The sequence below is a fragment of the Bos indicus genome, chromosome 2, assembly GCF_029378745.1.
Source record: "Bos indicus isolate NIAB-ARS_2022 breed Sahiwal x Tharparkar chromosome 2, NIAB-ARS_B.indTharparkar_mat_pri_1.0, whole genome shotgun sequence".
NCBI lineage: Eukaryota > Metazoa > Chordata > Mammalia > Artiodactyla > Bovidae > Bos > Bos indicus.
Genome location: NC_091761.1, coordinates 125,027,919 through 125,046,053, shown reverse-complemented (window position 1 = coordinate 125,046,053; position 18,135 = coordinate 125,027,919). Strand labels below are relative to the sequence as shown.

Genomic DNA, 18,135 nt, shown 5'->3' with positions numbered 1-18,135 from the left:
AAGGGTAGAGTCTTAACCAAGGGATCACCAAGGATTTTGCTGTAACCTATTTCAATACAGGTCCATTTAAAAGGTGAAAAAAAAAAGGTAAGATTTTACACTGATTATAGCTTATAATAATAGTTTAATAAGACTCAAAAGCAGATACAAAGGGATACAATTTGGATGTCTTAAGGTTTGTACGTGCGTGCATGCCTGCTTAGTTGCTCAGTCATGTCTGACTCTCTACAACCCCATGACCTGTAGCCCGCTCCTCTATCCATGGAATTTTCCAGGCAAGAATACTGGAGCCAGTTGCCATTTGCTACTCCAGGGGATCTTCCCAACCCAGGGATTGAACCCATATCTTTTCCATCTCTTGCACTGGCAGGTGGATTCCTTACCACTGCGCCACCTGGGAAGCCCAGAGAGTAGCATGCTTCTTCATAAAAGCATTTACTAAACATTTAATTTAAAATTTTGTAACACTATGCTAAGCACTGTATCAAGAAAATTAATAAATAGATTATACAGAATGATACTAGATAATCAGAAATTTTTGTCATTAGAAAAATGTGACTTTTATAACTTAGTAAATATCTTTTTAGGTTTTTTGCATGTATTTCTTTCTTTGGAACTCCCTTTTTTGTATTTCCTGGAAACAGCCTTAGAATTCTTTCTCAACATAAAATATTCATTGAATATCTGAAACCAGAAGAAAAATACTGAAGTAGAACACAGGATAGAATATGCTGGTATTTAAAGACATATTCTGAAAGAAATCATAATTACTTAGAGTGTTTTGCCTGCTTTCAAAAATTCATGTCAGTGTTGAAAATGCCATTTAACTAAACACTAAAATGTATATATCAAACAGAGTAAAAATATAAAGGCTTCATTAATTGAACCAGTAAAAGCCGTTAATGTTAACTTCAAGCAACAAAGTAAACAAGAGTAAATTTTAGGAATTTACTCTTTTCCTGGATAAAGACTCTTAACTGAAATAATTTCCCCAGAGACTATTATTTTCTGGTTATTCTAAAATGAAGGAATCGAATCCACAGAGGCCAGCAGTCTCAAACTCTGGAATCTTCTCTGAAAGCAACTTAAAAAGGATGATATACAAATTAAACTTAAATCACTAAAAGAAAAGTATATGCTTACCAAACAAATTTCAGGATAACATTATGAAAGTTTTGTTTAAAAAAAAAAAATTGTAATTTAAATTGCATTAGACCACGAAGGTCTAATTTAAGGATGAGTTTACAATACTGAGTTCTATCTAAGAACAGAGTATGTATTTCCAGTTACTTAATATTTTTTTTAGTCTCTTAGCAGATCCTCTACATTTCTTTGTGCTGGCATTTTATCTTTTTGCTTTGTTATACTTTTCATTATATTTTCTAAAGAAGTTACTTTTTATATATAGGAAAGTTGTTAATATTGGCACATTAATTTTGTAATCTCCCCTGTTACCAAAGTCTCTTATTGTTTCTAACAATGAGAATAATAAGATGGTTGATTCTTGAGTTTCATGTATATATTTTCCCCATCTGCATAAAAATAGTTCTTCCTCTTTCCCCAATATTAACCTCTTTATTTCTTCTGCTTGCCTAATAATATTCTTACACCTCCACTATAATATTAAGTAACTGCTAACTGTTGAGCATTCTTTTCTTTTCCTCACCTTAATAAGAATACATCTTGCATACCACTACTAAGCGTGACACTGGTGATTTTCTGCCATCCACAAAAATGACCATATGGGTTTTCTCTTTACTATTAATACAGTATGTTACTAGATTTCGGACATTGAACCACATAATGCACTTAGTTCAGAGATGAACCTCTTGCACTATAGAGTATTATTTTTAACGTACTGTTGAATCTGTTTTCTGGTACTGAATCCATGATGTTCAATAACTATCTCTAATTTGAGAGGGGAAAGGCTATTTTTACAGGGTGAGTTCCCATTCAGGTCAAATACAGTCTTGCAAATGAGGTCTTTCAAGGAACCACTAGAAGGTCAAATAATAATGTTTTCTGGGAACAGGGCTTTGAAGGAGCTCCATTCTTGTTCTGCCCCTTCCAGTGGCTTCCAGGATGCTAGTTTTCACCATGACTGTGGGCTGTTGGTTTCCAAGGCTGGAGCTAGAGAGAGGAGAATGGGCACAATGCAAGCTAAAATGCTACAAAGTTCACTGCTTTTGCTGAGATTCAGCTATTTTTCTTGACTAAACATTCAGATTGCTGCAAGCCTGTAGTTAATTTTCAGAGTCCTGAAAGCGTTGACTATTTTTGCCAGTATCCTCATTGCTTTTATGGAGAATTTTCAGAGGTTCTTACTCTGCCATTATTGTTGATATCCTCTGCATTTGAATTCCACTCAATCTTTACACTTATTAATGTGCTGTTCACCCTTTATGATTCTTAAAATTTCAATATTTATTTCCTTTTATATTTCCTCTGAAATAATTCTTACCTTTAAAATCTGTATTACATTATACTAAATTTAGTGTTTTATATTAATTTATATTACATTATACTAAATTCACACTGTTCACTATCTCCGTTAGTGCTGGATGCATTGGGTACCTCTCTTTCACAGTATTAAGTTTCCTTAAGTGGCTGATACATCTAGGTTACTATTAGTTCATATTTGTAGTTAGGAGTTTCAACTAAGCATTTTTTTCTGAGTGGCCGAGAATCTTTGTTCATCTATTATCATACACAGGTTCTAGTTTTATACAATGACTTCTAGTGACTATGGAAGAGGCAGGTAGGCAGTGTCTGCAGGTCACTTGCTTTCTGGATATGAATTTCTGCCTCTTCTGAATATCACATAAATTACCACGGATATATCTGGTCTCCCATGCCAGGACTCTACTCTAGAGAATACCTATCATAGCTTTATCTGGGCAAGAAACACCGGAATTAGCTACTCACTTTGCTTTTTGCTTCTGCTGCTTTTGTTGTGGAAGTCTATAGTTGCTTCAGACTGTGCTTGCTTCTTTCTAACCTCAAAATTCATTCATTCATTTATAAAATAATTATTGAGTGTCTACTATAGTGCCAGGCACTACTGTAGATACTGGGAATTCAGTGATGAACACAAAGTCCCCAGCCTCAAGGAATTTTGTATTCTCACAGGAAGAAAACAAATGCATAAGGTAATATAATTTCACAAAGTAATAATTCTTTGGAAAATAAAACAAAGTAAAGTATAGAGCATGACTGCAGGGGAGCTATTTCAGATTAGGTGATAATTTATCTGAAGTGGTAACATTTAAGCAAAGCCGGGAATAATGCAAAGCAGAAAGCTATAAAAAGATGTACAGGAAGGCTTTCAGAAGGAAACAAATGTAAAGAAACTAACAGGGTAACACCTAGCACTTTTGAGAAATAGCAAAAAGGCTGACTTTTGCAAATTATAGGTGACAGGAAATGAGTCCGAGAAGCAGGCAACCAGGGAGATGACACAGAGCCTTGTAACACATGATGAGCAGTTTGGGGAGGTAATGGGTGCTTCAAGCAAGAGAGTGATGTGTTTTGATTTATATATGCCAAATGCCATGGGGAGAAGAGAGACTATAAAGTAAGCCCTCCCTGAGCAGATTGTTTTATATGTTTCGAAAGCATTTCTCTGGGTTTTATCCAGGAGACGAACACCAGATGCTCAAAATCAAGAGTAAGAGCCGAGAAACTGATGAACCTCCAGGCCCCCTCCCATTCTCCATATTCTTTTACTTGAAGTCTGGTGTATTTCTGAAACTTCTGCATATACTTTATGGCATGATTTCTTCTCCTATCAATCCAATTAGAAATCCACTAAAGTCTCACCAGCTGATGGCAACCTTTCTCAAGTACTGCTGCTGCTGCTGCTAAGTTGCTTCAGTCATGTCCGACTCTGTGTGACCCCATAGACGGCACCCACCAGCCTCCCCCGTCCCTGGGATTCTCCAGGCAAGAACACTGGAGTGGGTTGCCATTTCCTTCTCCAATGCATGAAAGTGAAAAGTGAAAGTGAAGTCACTCAGTCGTGTCTGACTCTTAGCAACCCCATGGACTGCAGCCTACCAGGCTCCTCCTTCCGTGGGATTTTCCAGGCAAGAGTACTGGAGTGGGGTGCCATTGCCTTACCTCATAAAAAATACTTATCTAACTTACCCATTAACACAACCACTCAAGAGTCCTCTGTACCCTGGAGTCTGCTGAAGCAGACACAAATATCCAGCAGACCTATACTAAGCTGCCCTTAAGGTTCCCTTTAAAGTAACCATAAGACAGCCTTTCAGCTCTCACAATTTAGGCATCAGCACAAATCACATTTCTGTGGCCAAAAAACCTGGAAACAACTACACCTTCCCTGTGGACTTGATGTGGACGTACAAAAGCCATCATCACGTTGGTTAACTCCTTCTGTAAATAAACAGCCCAGTCAACTGACTGTGGTAAAGCTGGTGAATTCTTCTGGCTACTTTATTGGGAGGCATGACTGACTAATGTATCATGGTATTGTCAGCCCAAGGAATATTTACAGTAACTTTTTTACACTAAATACGCTAATCAGAACTTACTGAGAAAGAATTTAAAAAAAAAAAAACAAACACATTTAGGCTGTACCAAATTCTTATTAGGAAAAATATTTTATCAGGAATAGATTCTCTAAGAAAAACTGTTTTCACAATTTCTAACCTTACTTCTTGGAAAATCATCCTTTGAAGTTGTCTGTAAATTAACACAAACTTTTCCCCACAAGCTTCCAATAAAATTGGGAGATAGTATTCCACAGGAAAAATTCCAAAACCACAGTAGAAAGTATTGAGAAGGGATGAGACAACCTGAATTAGTGTCAAAGTGACCTTAATAATAATCCCACAGGTCTACTACATTCCTTCCAACCCTCTTCAAATCTCTCTTCAGTTTTCAGTAACATGTCACGTCATTCACAAAGCACGAGTTTCTCTAATGTGTGGAGAGCCAGACTCCACAGAATTCTCAGCCTCCAACACTTTATCTCTACCCTCCCTTAATCTAAAGTTAACATTTCTAAGAGAATCATATACTTTTCTATAGGTGCTCTGACCTGACCCATGGTATTCTCCAACATGAATGTTCTATAAATGTGTTGCTTCCAGGTATATAGAAAAATTTATACCTTACACTATCCATTTTCTAAACTCAAAATCCTATATAGCATTCTATATATCTACACATCACATCTATTAATCAGCTCTCCAGTATTCAAACAAAATTTACTACACATTGTATTAACAGAACTGAGTCTTTTGAAACATAAGTCTTTAGCTGTCAAAACTATAAAATCTAGGTTCAGATCTTTTATTAATATTTTACTTCAAATTTATTTGCCCCTTCAAAAATCCATCAGACCAAACATCATCAACCATAATTCCAGTGTATAATCACCCAATCATTCAGTGTAGAGAGTAAAGAGTAGTGAAGTAAGTTTTAACACTTGTTATTTTACCTTTTTCAACATAATTCACCTCTGTAAGAGGCAGGTTTGGCAAGCTTGGAGCATGACCTCAGGAGTCTGACTGTGCCTGCTTAGTCACTTCAAATGTGTCTGACTCTCTGCGAACCTATGTGGCCTGCCAGGCTCCACTGTCCACGGGATTCTCCAAGCAAGAATACTGGAGTGGGTTGCCATTTCCTTCTCCATGGAGTCTGACTGCTGCTGCTGCTGCTGCTGCTAAGTCACTTCAGTCGTGTCCGACCCTGTGCGACTCCATAGACAGCAGCCCACCAGGCTCCTCTGTCCATGGGATTCTCCAGGCAAGAACACTGGAGTGGGTTGCCATTTCCTACTCCAATGCATGAAAGTGAAAAGTCAAAGTGAAGTCGCTCAGTCGTGTCCATCTCCTAGCAACCCCATGGACTGCAGCCCACCAGGCTCCTCTGTCCATGGGATTCTCCAGGCAAGAGTACTGGAGTGGGGTGCCATTATCTTCAAATCCCAGTTCTGGCACTGATGAGCGGTGTGGGAGCTTAGACAAGTTATTTAACTTTCCTGAGTCTCATTTACTTCATCTGTAAAATGGGAAAAATACTAATGTGTCTTTCTCAAAAGCTTGTCATGGGTTCAAAGGAGTTAGTATCTGTAAAACTCTTAGAACAGTGTCTGGCACATAGTTAGCATAATGTAAGTGTTGAAGAAAAAAGTTTTTTTTAACAGACTCAGGACAGAAAACTGGTCTTGGTGAAAGTCAATTCATTACTAGTTTCTCTTAGTTTTTCAAAGGGCAAAATATTAATATTATTAAAGGTCCATGTAACAAGAGATTCCTGCAAGAGAGGCAACAGAATGGGTCTACAGCTCATAACCTTTGTCATTGGCTTTGATTCCAACACCACACAAGAACTTCCAAGTCCTCAAGGAAAGCTGTTGTCAAGCTCCTGGGCAAGAGAACACTGAATGTCAAACATGTCCTGTTATTTAGTGATATGAACTCATCATGGTCACAAACACTTTCAGGAGATTCAACTGTGTGTTATTAATAGCTAACATTTATGTAATTTGTTTTATGGGCTATCTAAGTACTTTATGTATATCAACTCATTTAATCCTCTTGAAAAGTCTCTAAGATATGCACTATTTATTATTATTACCATTTAATAGATGAGAAAACTGCAGCACAGACAGTAACTCATCAACCTGGAATTCAAGCCCAGGCAGCCTAGCTTCAAAGCCTGAGGTTTTAAACCACAGCTATGTGCCTCAGTTTAGAACACCACAGACAGGACTAATGATTTTAAAAAGCTGATCAAGCTAAAAATGTATGCTATGCTGTGCTATAGTCATAAACAGCCAGAATTCACAAGTTAGATAACGAGAAGATACTAAGAAGGCCAGTTTTCTTCTTTATCATTTCTCATTCTTGTTCTTCCCCAAGGCCTCCTAAGTAAATATGAGTTAATACAAGTGAAGTGCTTTAAATAGTGCCTGGCACATAGTAAGTGCTCATTATGAGCTAAGAGGCGATAATGGTAAAAATAGTAGAGTCTGCCTGCTGACCCTGCCTCATTCTAATAGCTGTGATATGCTAGGAACTGTTGCTATCTCTACTGTATTTCCCCTTTATGATTACAGGAAATGAACAGGGATAATAAATAAATCCACTATAACAAACCCTGAAGACTTTCCAGTCGTGTTGCTTTCACATGACTACATACACAGGAGCAAACTGCTTCGCTCCTCTGTTCTCTGTTTTGGTTTCCAAAGACTGGATGGGAGCCAGAAAAAGGCAGAAGAAAGCACCTTTGTAACCTTCTGACCAGTTTCCAAGAGCACAAGTAAAGTTTGTAAAAGCAATTTAATCAAACTAAACTTTGACTGTTAGATGGAAACTAAAAAAGGATTCTAATGATAGAAGCTCTACATACTACCAAAGCAGTGTCAACCTCATGAATCTATATTACTGCAGTTTTTAAAAATGATGTGCCTAAGACAGAGGTGACGGAAACAGTAAACAAGGCCTCCTTCAATCAACTGCTCTGCACAATTATTTAAGTTAAAAGCTTAAGAGAATCAAAATACATTTTGGTGAAAAAACCAATAAATCCAAGCATCTTCAATTCCAAAAAAATTTTATACTGGTAAAAAAATCTAGTAGTCACTAGAATTTTTCAAACTGTAGGTTCAATTCATTATTAGATTATCATATCCATTTAGTGGCTATTAATAGCTTGTTTTGAGTGAAATGCAACTGGTGGTGGTTTTAGTTCTGTCTGACTCTTGCGACCCCATGGACGGTAACCTGACAGATTCCTCTGTCCTTGGGATTCTCCAGGCAAGAATACTGGAGTGGGTTGCCATTTCCTTCTCCAGAGGATCTTCCCGACCCAGGAATTGAACCTGTGTCTCCTGTGACTCTTGCACTGCAGGCAAATTCTTTACCACTGAGCCACTAGGGAAGCCCAATGCAATCAACCAAAACTAAAACAAAATTAAATTAAACATTATAATGCATTACCAACATTAAAGATAAGTATTGTTTCACGAAACTTCTTTCAATTTTAAATATTAATATGTACATATATGTGTATAAGTACTGGATAACAATGAAAAATGCATCTTATGGTGGGTTGTGATCAAAAAAGTTTGCCGTTTTACCCAAAGATTAAGGGAAAAAAAAACTAGTCAAAAAGGAGAAAAATATCCACTTCAAGCTACGCATGATAAAACATTCAAAATTTTAATGATTCTCTAAATTAGTTTGTTTTTTTTTTAAGGCAAGCCTCTGAAAATGAACAAAAAGGGGAAAATAAACCATCTGGGTAATAATCAATAGTTTATCATAATTATTCCAAATAAACAACAATTTCACAGCATGAGAGGTACCAACACTGAATAAATATATAACAGGAGATACACAGAAATGAGCTAAATATATACTAACAGGAGATACACAGAAATGAGATAGTTTCAGTTCGTCTAGCTATTAAATACCACACCAATACGACAGATAAGCAAAAGCTATAGAACTCACTCTCAAGAACATTTATTTTTCAGTGTTATCTAATCACTCCTTCCTAAGGGGACAACAGAGGATGAGATGGTTGGATGGCATCACTGAATCAATGGACATCAGTCTGAGTAAACTCCGGGAGGTGTGGATGGTCAGGGAGGCCTGGCGTGCTGCAGTCCGTGGGCTTGCAAAGAGTCGGACAAGACTGAGCGACTGAACTGAACTGAACCGATAGCAAAGTTAAGAACTGGTGAAAAGGAAAAACAGATTCGAAAAATTCAGTGAATACGTTAATTACAAGGGTATGTTTTTTAATAAGATATACGTGTGCTATTTTGTATCCTAAGTTGTTGTCCAGTCTCTAAGTCGTGTCTGACTCTTGCAACCCCATGGACTGCAGCATGCCAGGCTCCCCTTTCCTTCACCACCTCCTTGGAGTTTGCTCAAATTCAAGTCCATTGAGTGGGTGATACTATCTAACCATCTAATCCTCTGCTGCCCACTTCTCCTTTTGCCTTTTGTTCTCTAAATTCTGAAATATTTCAAGAAAAAAGAAAATCACACACACATTTTGGATTATGCTGTCAGTAAAGAGAGTGCGATTATCATAAATATCATCAATCTAGTAGGAAAAAATTAACATCATTGTGTTAAATTAAAATGCCCTCTTATTTTCAAAAAAAGGAACAGGTGAATCTGACCTAAATCTTCTTCAACTACTATGGAAACTAAAGAATAAGTTCAATTTCACCTAAGAGTTAATCATTCTAATTTATTCCCATAGTAACAGTACTGACAGCAACAAACTGCCAATTTTCCTAAATTCAGTAATTGCTACATTATTAAATTTCAGGTGAAAGAAAATTATTGAAATTTTAGAAGCTAAACTGATTATCAAACCCACATATAAAAGAAAGCCCCTTTTGAAATAAAAATCAAACGTTTAAATCAAAGAACATTCTAAATACCAGTAAGTCAGTCACCATAGCAATGCTTATACTTTTCACTTAATAATACTTTTCTGACAAAGAGGGAAAAAAAATCAAGACAAAAGCCACCATTGAAAAATAGTATACTTAATTAACATGTCTGAATTAATAAGGGGGATTAATACATAAGAATTAAAATAAGCAGTATCTGTAACCAAGCATCACTTCTGACCAGAAACAATGTAGTTTTTTGTTAACCAGATCCCATGATTCTCAGTTATATTTGAAATACTCAGAAAAATAACTTCTCATCACATATAAGTTTCAGGCTCTGGCATTCAGATGCACCTCAACTAATATTAAATCATCTCCTTCCCTTAGAGAGGCAACAAAATTTTAAAATTTGGAAATAATAAAAGCACACAAAAAAGTAGTAGTAATATGATTAACAATATTCTAAATAACTATTTGCATTTTCAATTAAAAAAGGAACTGTTTTATGAAACAGTTTTCTAAAGTAAAAATAAAAACACTAATTTAAATGTATTACTCTAAATATTGTAGTCCTGAACAGATGGGTGCACTTAATTTTGCACAAATTTCCAAATCTGGAAATGAGACTAGAGGTAAGTCAGAAATTTCAGTTTTAGTTTTCTGTTTTATATTTCAAAGTTGTTAAGTTCATACTGTGGTCAGTAAGATTTCAAAGTTCAAGACTATTACATGAATTTATTTAATATTCTGCAAATCAGAGAAAGTGAAAAATTAATGTCAAGAGGTAAACATTTTAGTAACAGAAAATACATTTTGTTAAACTCCCTTTTCTGCAAACACCTCAAAAGTAATGAACTTCCATATAGTACTTTTTTAAGAGGGAAGGATACGGATAATGATTTGCTTCAATTTGTGGTTTTTGTCATCTAAAAAACCTAGGTAGTAAATGGTTTGCAATTTACCTTAAGCCAGTATTTATAAAACGACCAGGTAAAGTTTCCAACCAAAAGCAGTATTCTTCTGTGTTTCAGAAAAATTGGATTTTTTAACTGTTATGAAGGAAGAACTCATTAAACCAGTGGAACTTTGTACAAAAAGGTCATGAACTCTGGAGCTACAAAAACTAAATTCAAATCCAGCTCTCCTGCCAACTAGCTGTGTTACTTTGGGTGAATTATGTAACTTCTGTGTCTTGGTTTTCTCATTTGTAAGTGGAGATAAATATAGTACTTACTTCACAGTGTTGTAAGGATAAAAGAGTTAATACTATAAGTAAACCGTTTGGTAATTTCTGGCACAGAGTAAGTACTACATAAAATGTGCTTAAAAAAAAAAATTACTGTTTTAATACAGATTTTCACAGTTCAGTTGTGAAAAAGTTTCCAAAATGAAAATTACTTAATTATATGTATAAAGAAAAAACATGACTTTATATTAAGCTGTAATAAAGATTAATACAAGAACCTTAAATAGTGAAATCACTGAGTATTTTGAAAATTAAAAATCATAAAACCTAGTTTAAAAAATCCGGGGCTTCCCTGGTGGCTCAGTGGTAAAGAATCTGCCCGCCAATGCTGGAGACGGGATGGATCCCTGGTCCTGGAAGATAACATGTGCCGTAGAGCAACTAAGCCCATGCACCACAACCACTGAGCCTGTGCTTTAGAGCCTGGGAGCCCCAAATACTACAGCTTGCCTGCCCTTGAGCCAGTGCTCCTCAACAAGGACAGCCACTGTGATAAGAAGCTTAGGCACTCCAACTGGACAGTAGCCCCCGCTCACCATAACTGAAGAAAAGTCCGGGGTACTCTTTCTGCCCCCTTCTGATGCCTATGTCAGAAGCTTTCTCTATCTCCTTTATACTTTAATAAAACTTTATAAAAAAAAAAAAAAAAAAAAGAAAAGTCCTCACGGCAACGAAGACCCAGCACAGCCAATAAATCAATAAAAATACTTAAAAAAAAATCGTATGCCATTGCACTAATAAGTGCAATAATAATTGCACTTTCCTAAGATGGATTAAAGCTTATTTTGATTCTAATTTTTTTTCCCCTCTACACCATAAGTTATGTTTACTCTTATATTTTAATTCAGATATATACAAATAAAGGCACATTAAGAATCTAAGTGTAAATGTCAGCCTTGTATAATGTCACCTACTTCAGATGAACTGCCTATATATGTAATATAACTGTACTATACAGCAGGTATCAAACATTTTTGCTGAATGTCTTACAAAGATTGTTACTATTTTCCAGGGTGAACAAAAACCTATCTACCTAGTACAAATATTAACCAAGCTAATAAGTTAAAGTGCATCCAACACAATCTGCAACAAGATCTTTAAGATATTAAGCACGGACTGCCTTGGGCCGATCTGTTAACTTACAATAGGTCAGCACGAACTACTATTCCTCTTCTGAGTTAAAACACTACCACATATTTAAAAGGGGTATCTTTGATGCAAAGATAAATTTGATGAAGCCCATATTTCAAATATCTTTTTTAATATATTACAAATAATAGAGAAAATATCCTTATTATTTCTACATTTAATAATTAGTTGCTCTAGAACTTGGGCTAATGTGATCAAGTAAAAATATCAAGATGATGATGTTGCTGCTGTTCCATTGTTTGCTATGTTCTCTGCAAATAAAACATATCAATAAGACAATTTATAGCTTAAGCCATATATTCTGTGGAAGAACATAAACCTGTATTAAGTTAATCAGCAGACAGAAAGTCCACCTATTTTTTCCCTTTACTATAAATAGAACAATTTGGTCCCTTGGTATAAACCAATTAAATGAATGTGGGGGGGGAACTATTTCTAATAACCTTAAATACATTTTGAACTATTTTTATGTTGAACTATTTTTATTCTTCCTCCATTTAAATCACACATAAGTTAAAATATCTTGCTATTATATGCAGAACACAAAAATCTTTTAAACAACTACCAAAAAAGATGATCTATGAGCCTTTTGTCTGTAAGCAAAACAAAAAGAATGAAGTCATGGGGTGGCTTATGCAGATCACAGGAACCATCACACTGCAAGGTACAAATCACCAGGACATTGTAAAAATTAAAATTTTTTAAAACTGTATTTTCCTTAAAACATATCCTAGGATTCAAGGATAAAAATGAAAGTATGTAAAACAAAGTGCAGTAACCGGTAAAATGACAAAATATCAAAATCAAAAAAGAGTCAAACAAAATCCAAACAGAAAAACCCTGCAGGCAAAAAACTAATATGCAGAAATGTTATCTTAAATTAAGCGAACAGGCTTACAAACTAGGACTTTGCCAAACTAAAGCAGAAAGTTTTATGGAAAACCAACAGTGATTCCGCTCCTCAACTTTAAAAACACACACAGTCAGTCGTCTCCAGTGGTATTTTTTTCCTTTGGCAGGTAAGAGGGGCAGGCTTTTCAGTAAATGGAAAGTCTATCACTATTCTGTGCAAAGAACAAGACCGTGAACACAACTGCTCCAATGAGACCACAGGATGTTCGTTTCATGTAAGGGCTTTCATGCAGAATTTCTATCATAATAAGCCAAAGTGATTTTAGAGAAAAGAGAGAAAGAGACTCCCTAAGACTTTTCAACCTCTACTTCCATACAACACAGTTTCTTTCTGAAGTCTCTCTTTGAAGGCAAAAATGACTTAAGTCTTCAATTTTGTGGCTCAGCTGGTAAAGAATCCACCTGCGATGTGGGAGACCTGGTTCAATCCCTGCGCTGGGAAGATCTCCTGGAGAAGTGAAAGGCTACCTACTCCAGTATTCTGGCCTGGAGAATTCCATGGACTCTATAGACCATGGGGTCGCAAAAAGTCGGAGACAACTGAGCAACTTTCACTTTGAATTTTAAATTCCACATCGTAGATTTCTTATCCCAAAACTTTTATTCCTAAGACATAAATTTACTGACATTAATCACTAACTACAATATTGTGCTCTCCAGCTTACAGCTTTGATAGAACTAAAACCCATTTCTCTAGCTGCTTGAAGAGGACTTCTTTTGCAAAAAATGACCTTGGAAAAAACATCACCAATAAACCCTAATTTCCTTATTTTGTAAAATGAAGGGTAAGTTTGAACTCTATGGTCCCCTCCAGCTGTAAACTACAGTACCCAATCAAGGTTTTAAACTCAAGACATGCTGAAGATGTAAAAAGTTCAGAAATGAAAAAGGTTGAAAGACAGCCTTGCATCAATCCAAATATGGGTATATGTGTGTACAAAAGAAAAAAGAGCCCACCATCCTGGAGATAAGGAAACACAGAAATGTCAGACCAGACTCATTGGGGTTAGATTTTAAGGACTGGGAAATGATGAGGTCAGGTTGAACAGAAGCTAGAGTTTTCCAGTGTTAGGTGCTGCGGAGGAGGTAGCAGTAAGGAGCTTTCAAAAGAGCTTTCCTCAGTATTTAAAAAAGTCCTGCAAGCCAACCACAAGGGTCCTTCTCTGTGGCTTCTAGCACTAATATGGCCAAGCTCCAAAGTCTTTTGCTAAAAATAGCTTAAGGGATCAGCCCAATTTTGGAATAAGCCAAGGCCTATGCTATGCTTGCATATGTCTCATATAATGAGGGACACTTTTCTACAACTTATTAGTCAAAAGAAAAGCAGGTGCTAAATGCTGTATTTATTCTGCTTGCTGAAGTACTAAATTTGAGAGCACAATTTACATGAGTACAGAAACTGATCACACCAAAACATTTACAATCAAGTGTGAGACATACACCATAAACACTGGAAAGACAAAAATAAAAATTATCCAACTCTGTCTCAAAACATACCTCAGATAACAATTTTTGGAAAACACCACACAATTATTATTAAAACCAACCCTTCAATTCAGAGATGACTAAGAGCCTACAGAGTCATTTAAGAAATTTACAAGAAACTTTAGCCTCAAAAATGAGAAAAAGATGGTTCTAAGGCTGAAACAGTTTAGCAAATTAGATGGTTTATGGTGAAAACAGTAAAGAAAAAATAGAACAGGCTAAGTAATCAAATACTGTAATGTCTGGTTTATTAAGAAACAAGAAGAAAAACAGAAAACTTGTCAATATGGTAAAATGAAGAGACAATATACAACAGACAAAGATATATGCACGCTAAGTTCAACAAAAGAAAAGGTACTTTGAAATTACTATAATGAATTCTTTAAGCATAAAATTTTTCAGTAAGAGCACACTAAAATTTTTGGCAATAAACTTATAAATCGGGCTAATAATCTCCCAAGAAACTCTGTCTTCCATCACAGCAACTGTTCTATAAGTAAAGTTCGTACAGAAAACAGAGCCGATCGTCTCAAAACATCCGCATTTTTGCCTCGGCTGTACATATCCATTCTCATGGGATAGAGAACACAAAAATGACAGGACGTCCTGATGACCTGTCGATTAACAAGATTACACAGGCCCCACTGCCAGCAGTTCCGCGTGCTTGCCACCTGTTAGCCTGCTTTAGCGAAGCCCCCTAAACTGTGCTCCAGCGAAGAACCGGGAACGCCTTTGTTGTTTCCTAACTACGGAAGCTACCAGAGTTCAATCCAACCTAGCGCCTTAAGGAAAACTTGCCCCAGGCCGGGTAAATCTGCCCAGATGCTGACTTGGGCAAAGACCTTCTCTAGCTAAGAAAAGGCGGGAGAACCCCAAGCGAAACACAAATGTCACCTACTCGTCCCGGGAGGAGCTAGGCGTCAAGGGTGAAGAAAGTTGGGGAACCAGACCCAGGAACCTTGAGAGAGGCTCAGTTTCGCAGTTGGAGCAGGGTGAGCACAACGAGGAGGTGGGCCGCCCTGATGGGTGAAAACATAGGAAGATCCTGAGACCACAGGTCGGGGAGGAGAGGTGCGAAAGTGAATATGGGCAAAACCGATAGGCAGTGGCTTAGGGAAGGGCTGAAGCAAAAGGCAAGAAAACCAAGGCTTTTAAAAGGCAGATGAGGCAGAGGGAAAAAAGCAAGGCGAGAAGTGAGCAGCGACGACACAGGCTGAAACTGAGGTGAAAGAGGCGAGGCCGGCGTGGGAGAAAGGAACCAAGTGAGCTCAGGAGGCTCTGCAGGGACAAGGGACAAGCAAAGAGAAACCCCACCCACAGGGACCGGGACACAAGTCTTGACCGTCCCTCTACAGGCATTACCCGACCGGCTGCACTCAGACCCTGTCCGCAGCGGAGACTCACCCAAAGGCTGCAGAGGCCCCACAGTAGGACATGGGGACTGGTCCAAACACACAGGAATACCAAGCGGCTGGAGGAAACGGCGGCGTTAGTGTGACCCGGATGCGCATCCCTAGGAACCGGAAGTTGGCGGTCAGGGTCATCACACAATCCACACCTCGTTCCACCAGAAGCTTTCGGGCGCATGTGTCAGGCCTCAGGGGGCGGGGCGGGGAAAACGCCTAGATTCCGCCCACCTGGCCGTCCTGGGAACCCCGCCCCTGGTTACGCCCCGCCCGGCGTCTGGGTGGCGCTTGGTGTGTGGATAGGCTGGTTGGTTCACGCAGCTCCCAGACCAAGGTACCACTGAGGCACAAACTGCCCGCTTAAAAAAAAACAGCGCTCAGGTTTCAAGAAGATCTTTTAAAATGCGTGCAATCCCTCTCTCTCTAAAACGAACGTGAAATATTGGATGTATTTAGTAGATTTAGAAAAATTGTGGGAGGAGGAATGGCTGGGAAGTGCTGGAAGACACTTTTGAGGCTAGACCAAGGGGATGGTTTTATTCCCAGTATCAGTTTATTCATAATATTGTATTGAGGTTACAATTCATTTCTATTTTGTGCGCAATATTTTATGTAATAATTTTATCAGAAACAATTTTTACATGTTTCGTTAACTTTAAATTACTAACCCATCATGGGCAAGGAGCATGGTTGATTTCAGGTTTTGTTGGGGCCTGAAGTTTATTCAATTGGAGGACTCTCTTTAGAGAACACAATTTCCCTCTTTAGGGAAATCCACAATTACAAATAACAATGTTAGGTATAAAAAATGAATGTTTAATGTGAGAAAAGAAATCGCAAATTACAAAGTTTTTAAAATTCCATAAATAACACAAAGTCCGGAAGAATTAAGCACTACAAGTACTATTACGTGCATGTTTGAACTACTTTTTTCCTACGTTTTTTGGCTGTATCTTCTTTGATCTCCTTTTCCTATGGCAATTTACTAAGGAATGTATTTACCGAGATCCTTGACTCCTGTCTCTCACACTGCACACCTAATTCATCTGTAAATTCTACACAATTTGTCTTAAAAATCTGTCCAGATTCAGACTATTTCCTGCCTCTGTTGGTACGAGCTACAGTCAATGTGTGACCATTTGCTGTTTTTATACCCTTGCCCTTCCAGGATCTATTAACACAGCAGCAGTTGGCTTCTGTTAAAGCCTTAATCATACCAGGTCCCTCCTCCAGTGGATCCCTATTTTAAAATGAAAACCAAAATCCTTATATAAGCTGAGAGGACCCTCAAGATTTGACACTGCCCAGTACAAGTAACCTTATCTCTGACTTTCTCCATTATCCCTCCTCTCAAGACACACTGGTCTCTTTGCTATTTCTCTAATCTGCACATACACTCTGGGTCTTTGTGCTTGCTGATCCCTCTGTCTAGAATGCTCTTCCTCCAGATAACAGCATCATTCACACTTTCACTACCTTTACATCTTTGTTCAGATGTCACCCTCTAAATGAAAACTTTCCCAGACACTGTATTTAAAATTGAAACATTACCATCCTTCCTGAATTTCTTAGCCCAGTTCCCTCACTTAATTATTCTATAATAACAGTTATTCTAACAATTTGCTAGTGAATTTAGTTTAACATCTCTACTCCCACCCCTCAGTCTTCCTCTCCCCATTCTCCTCTCACCAGAATGTGAGCTCCTGTTTTGTTCACAGATGTGTTTCAGAAGAAACGCCAGCACCAGAAGAGAATTTGGCATGTTGAGGGCACCCAATAAATGTTTGTTGGCTTAAAGGATAGATTGCTCATTTACTTTGCTTTTGCTCATCCAAAACCATACAAGCTGAGCCACCAACTCCACCAGGAGGGAGCCCATGAGTAACCAGTGTGGTACTCCCAGAGAAGTTCTTCCTAAAGCATATATTTACACATAACTCCAAAATGTGGGGCTTCCCAGGTGGCTCAGTAGTAAAGAATCCACCTGCCAGTGCAAGGAGATGCAGGAGATTCAGGTTCGATCCCTGGGTTGGGAGGATCCCCTGGAGGAGGAAATGGCAACCACTCCAGTATCCTTGCCTGGAGAATGCCATGGACAGAGGAACCTGGGGAGCTATGGCCCATTGGGTTGTGAAGAGTCAGACATGATTGAACATACATGCACCACGCAACTCTATAACACAGCTATCAGAAAGCACACCAACTCCTCCCCAGAGCAAAGAGTGCTGGCCGCTGCTGCTGCTAAGTCGCTTCAGTCGTGTCCGACTCTGTGAGACCCCATGGACTGCAGCCTACCAGGCTCCTCTGTCCATGGGATTTTCCAGGCAAGAGTACTGGAGTGCTGGACCTACTATTAATAAAAACCCTCCAATGTCTTCATAGTCCCCTAGGAATAAGGTCCAAGCTCTTTGCTATGGTCTACAAGGCCCTGTTGGCCTTCCCTTCCTAACTCTCAGATGTCGTTTCCAGCCTCCCTTACTCTCGAATTTCCACTTCCGAACTCTGGGAGATAGTGGAGGACAGAGGAGTGTGCATCCATGGGGTTT

At 38.0% G+C, this 18,135-nt stretch overlaps 1 protein-coding gene across 4 annotated transcripts in view; it reads right to left on the bottom strand.

Moving 5' to 3' along the window:
• Nucleotides 1-15,740, bottom strand: part of EYA3 (EYA transcriptional coactivator and phosphatase 3) — a 95,557-nt gene extending 79,817 nt beyond the window's left edge. The window contains exons 1-2 of one of the 4 annotated variants that reach the window (XM_070775443.1): nt 15,588-15,728; nt 15,082-15,202 (exon numbers count right to left, since the gene is read on the bottom strand). Coding sequence is in view for 2 of the 4 variants with exons in the window: in XM_070775417.1 (XP_070631518.1) it covers nt 2,926-3,010 (85 nt within the window). In the remaining 2 variants the exon portion in view is untranslated. Of the gene's footprint in view, nt 1-2,925; nt 15,051-15,081; nt 15,203-15,587 lie in introns of those variants that run through there. The other 3 variants (XM_070775434.1, XM_070775417.1, XM_070775424.1) reach the window with 3 other exon arrangements.
• Between the last annotated feature and the right edge of the window lie 2,395 nt (nt 15,741-18,135).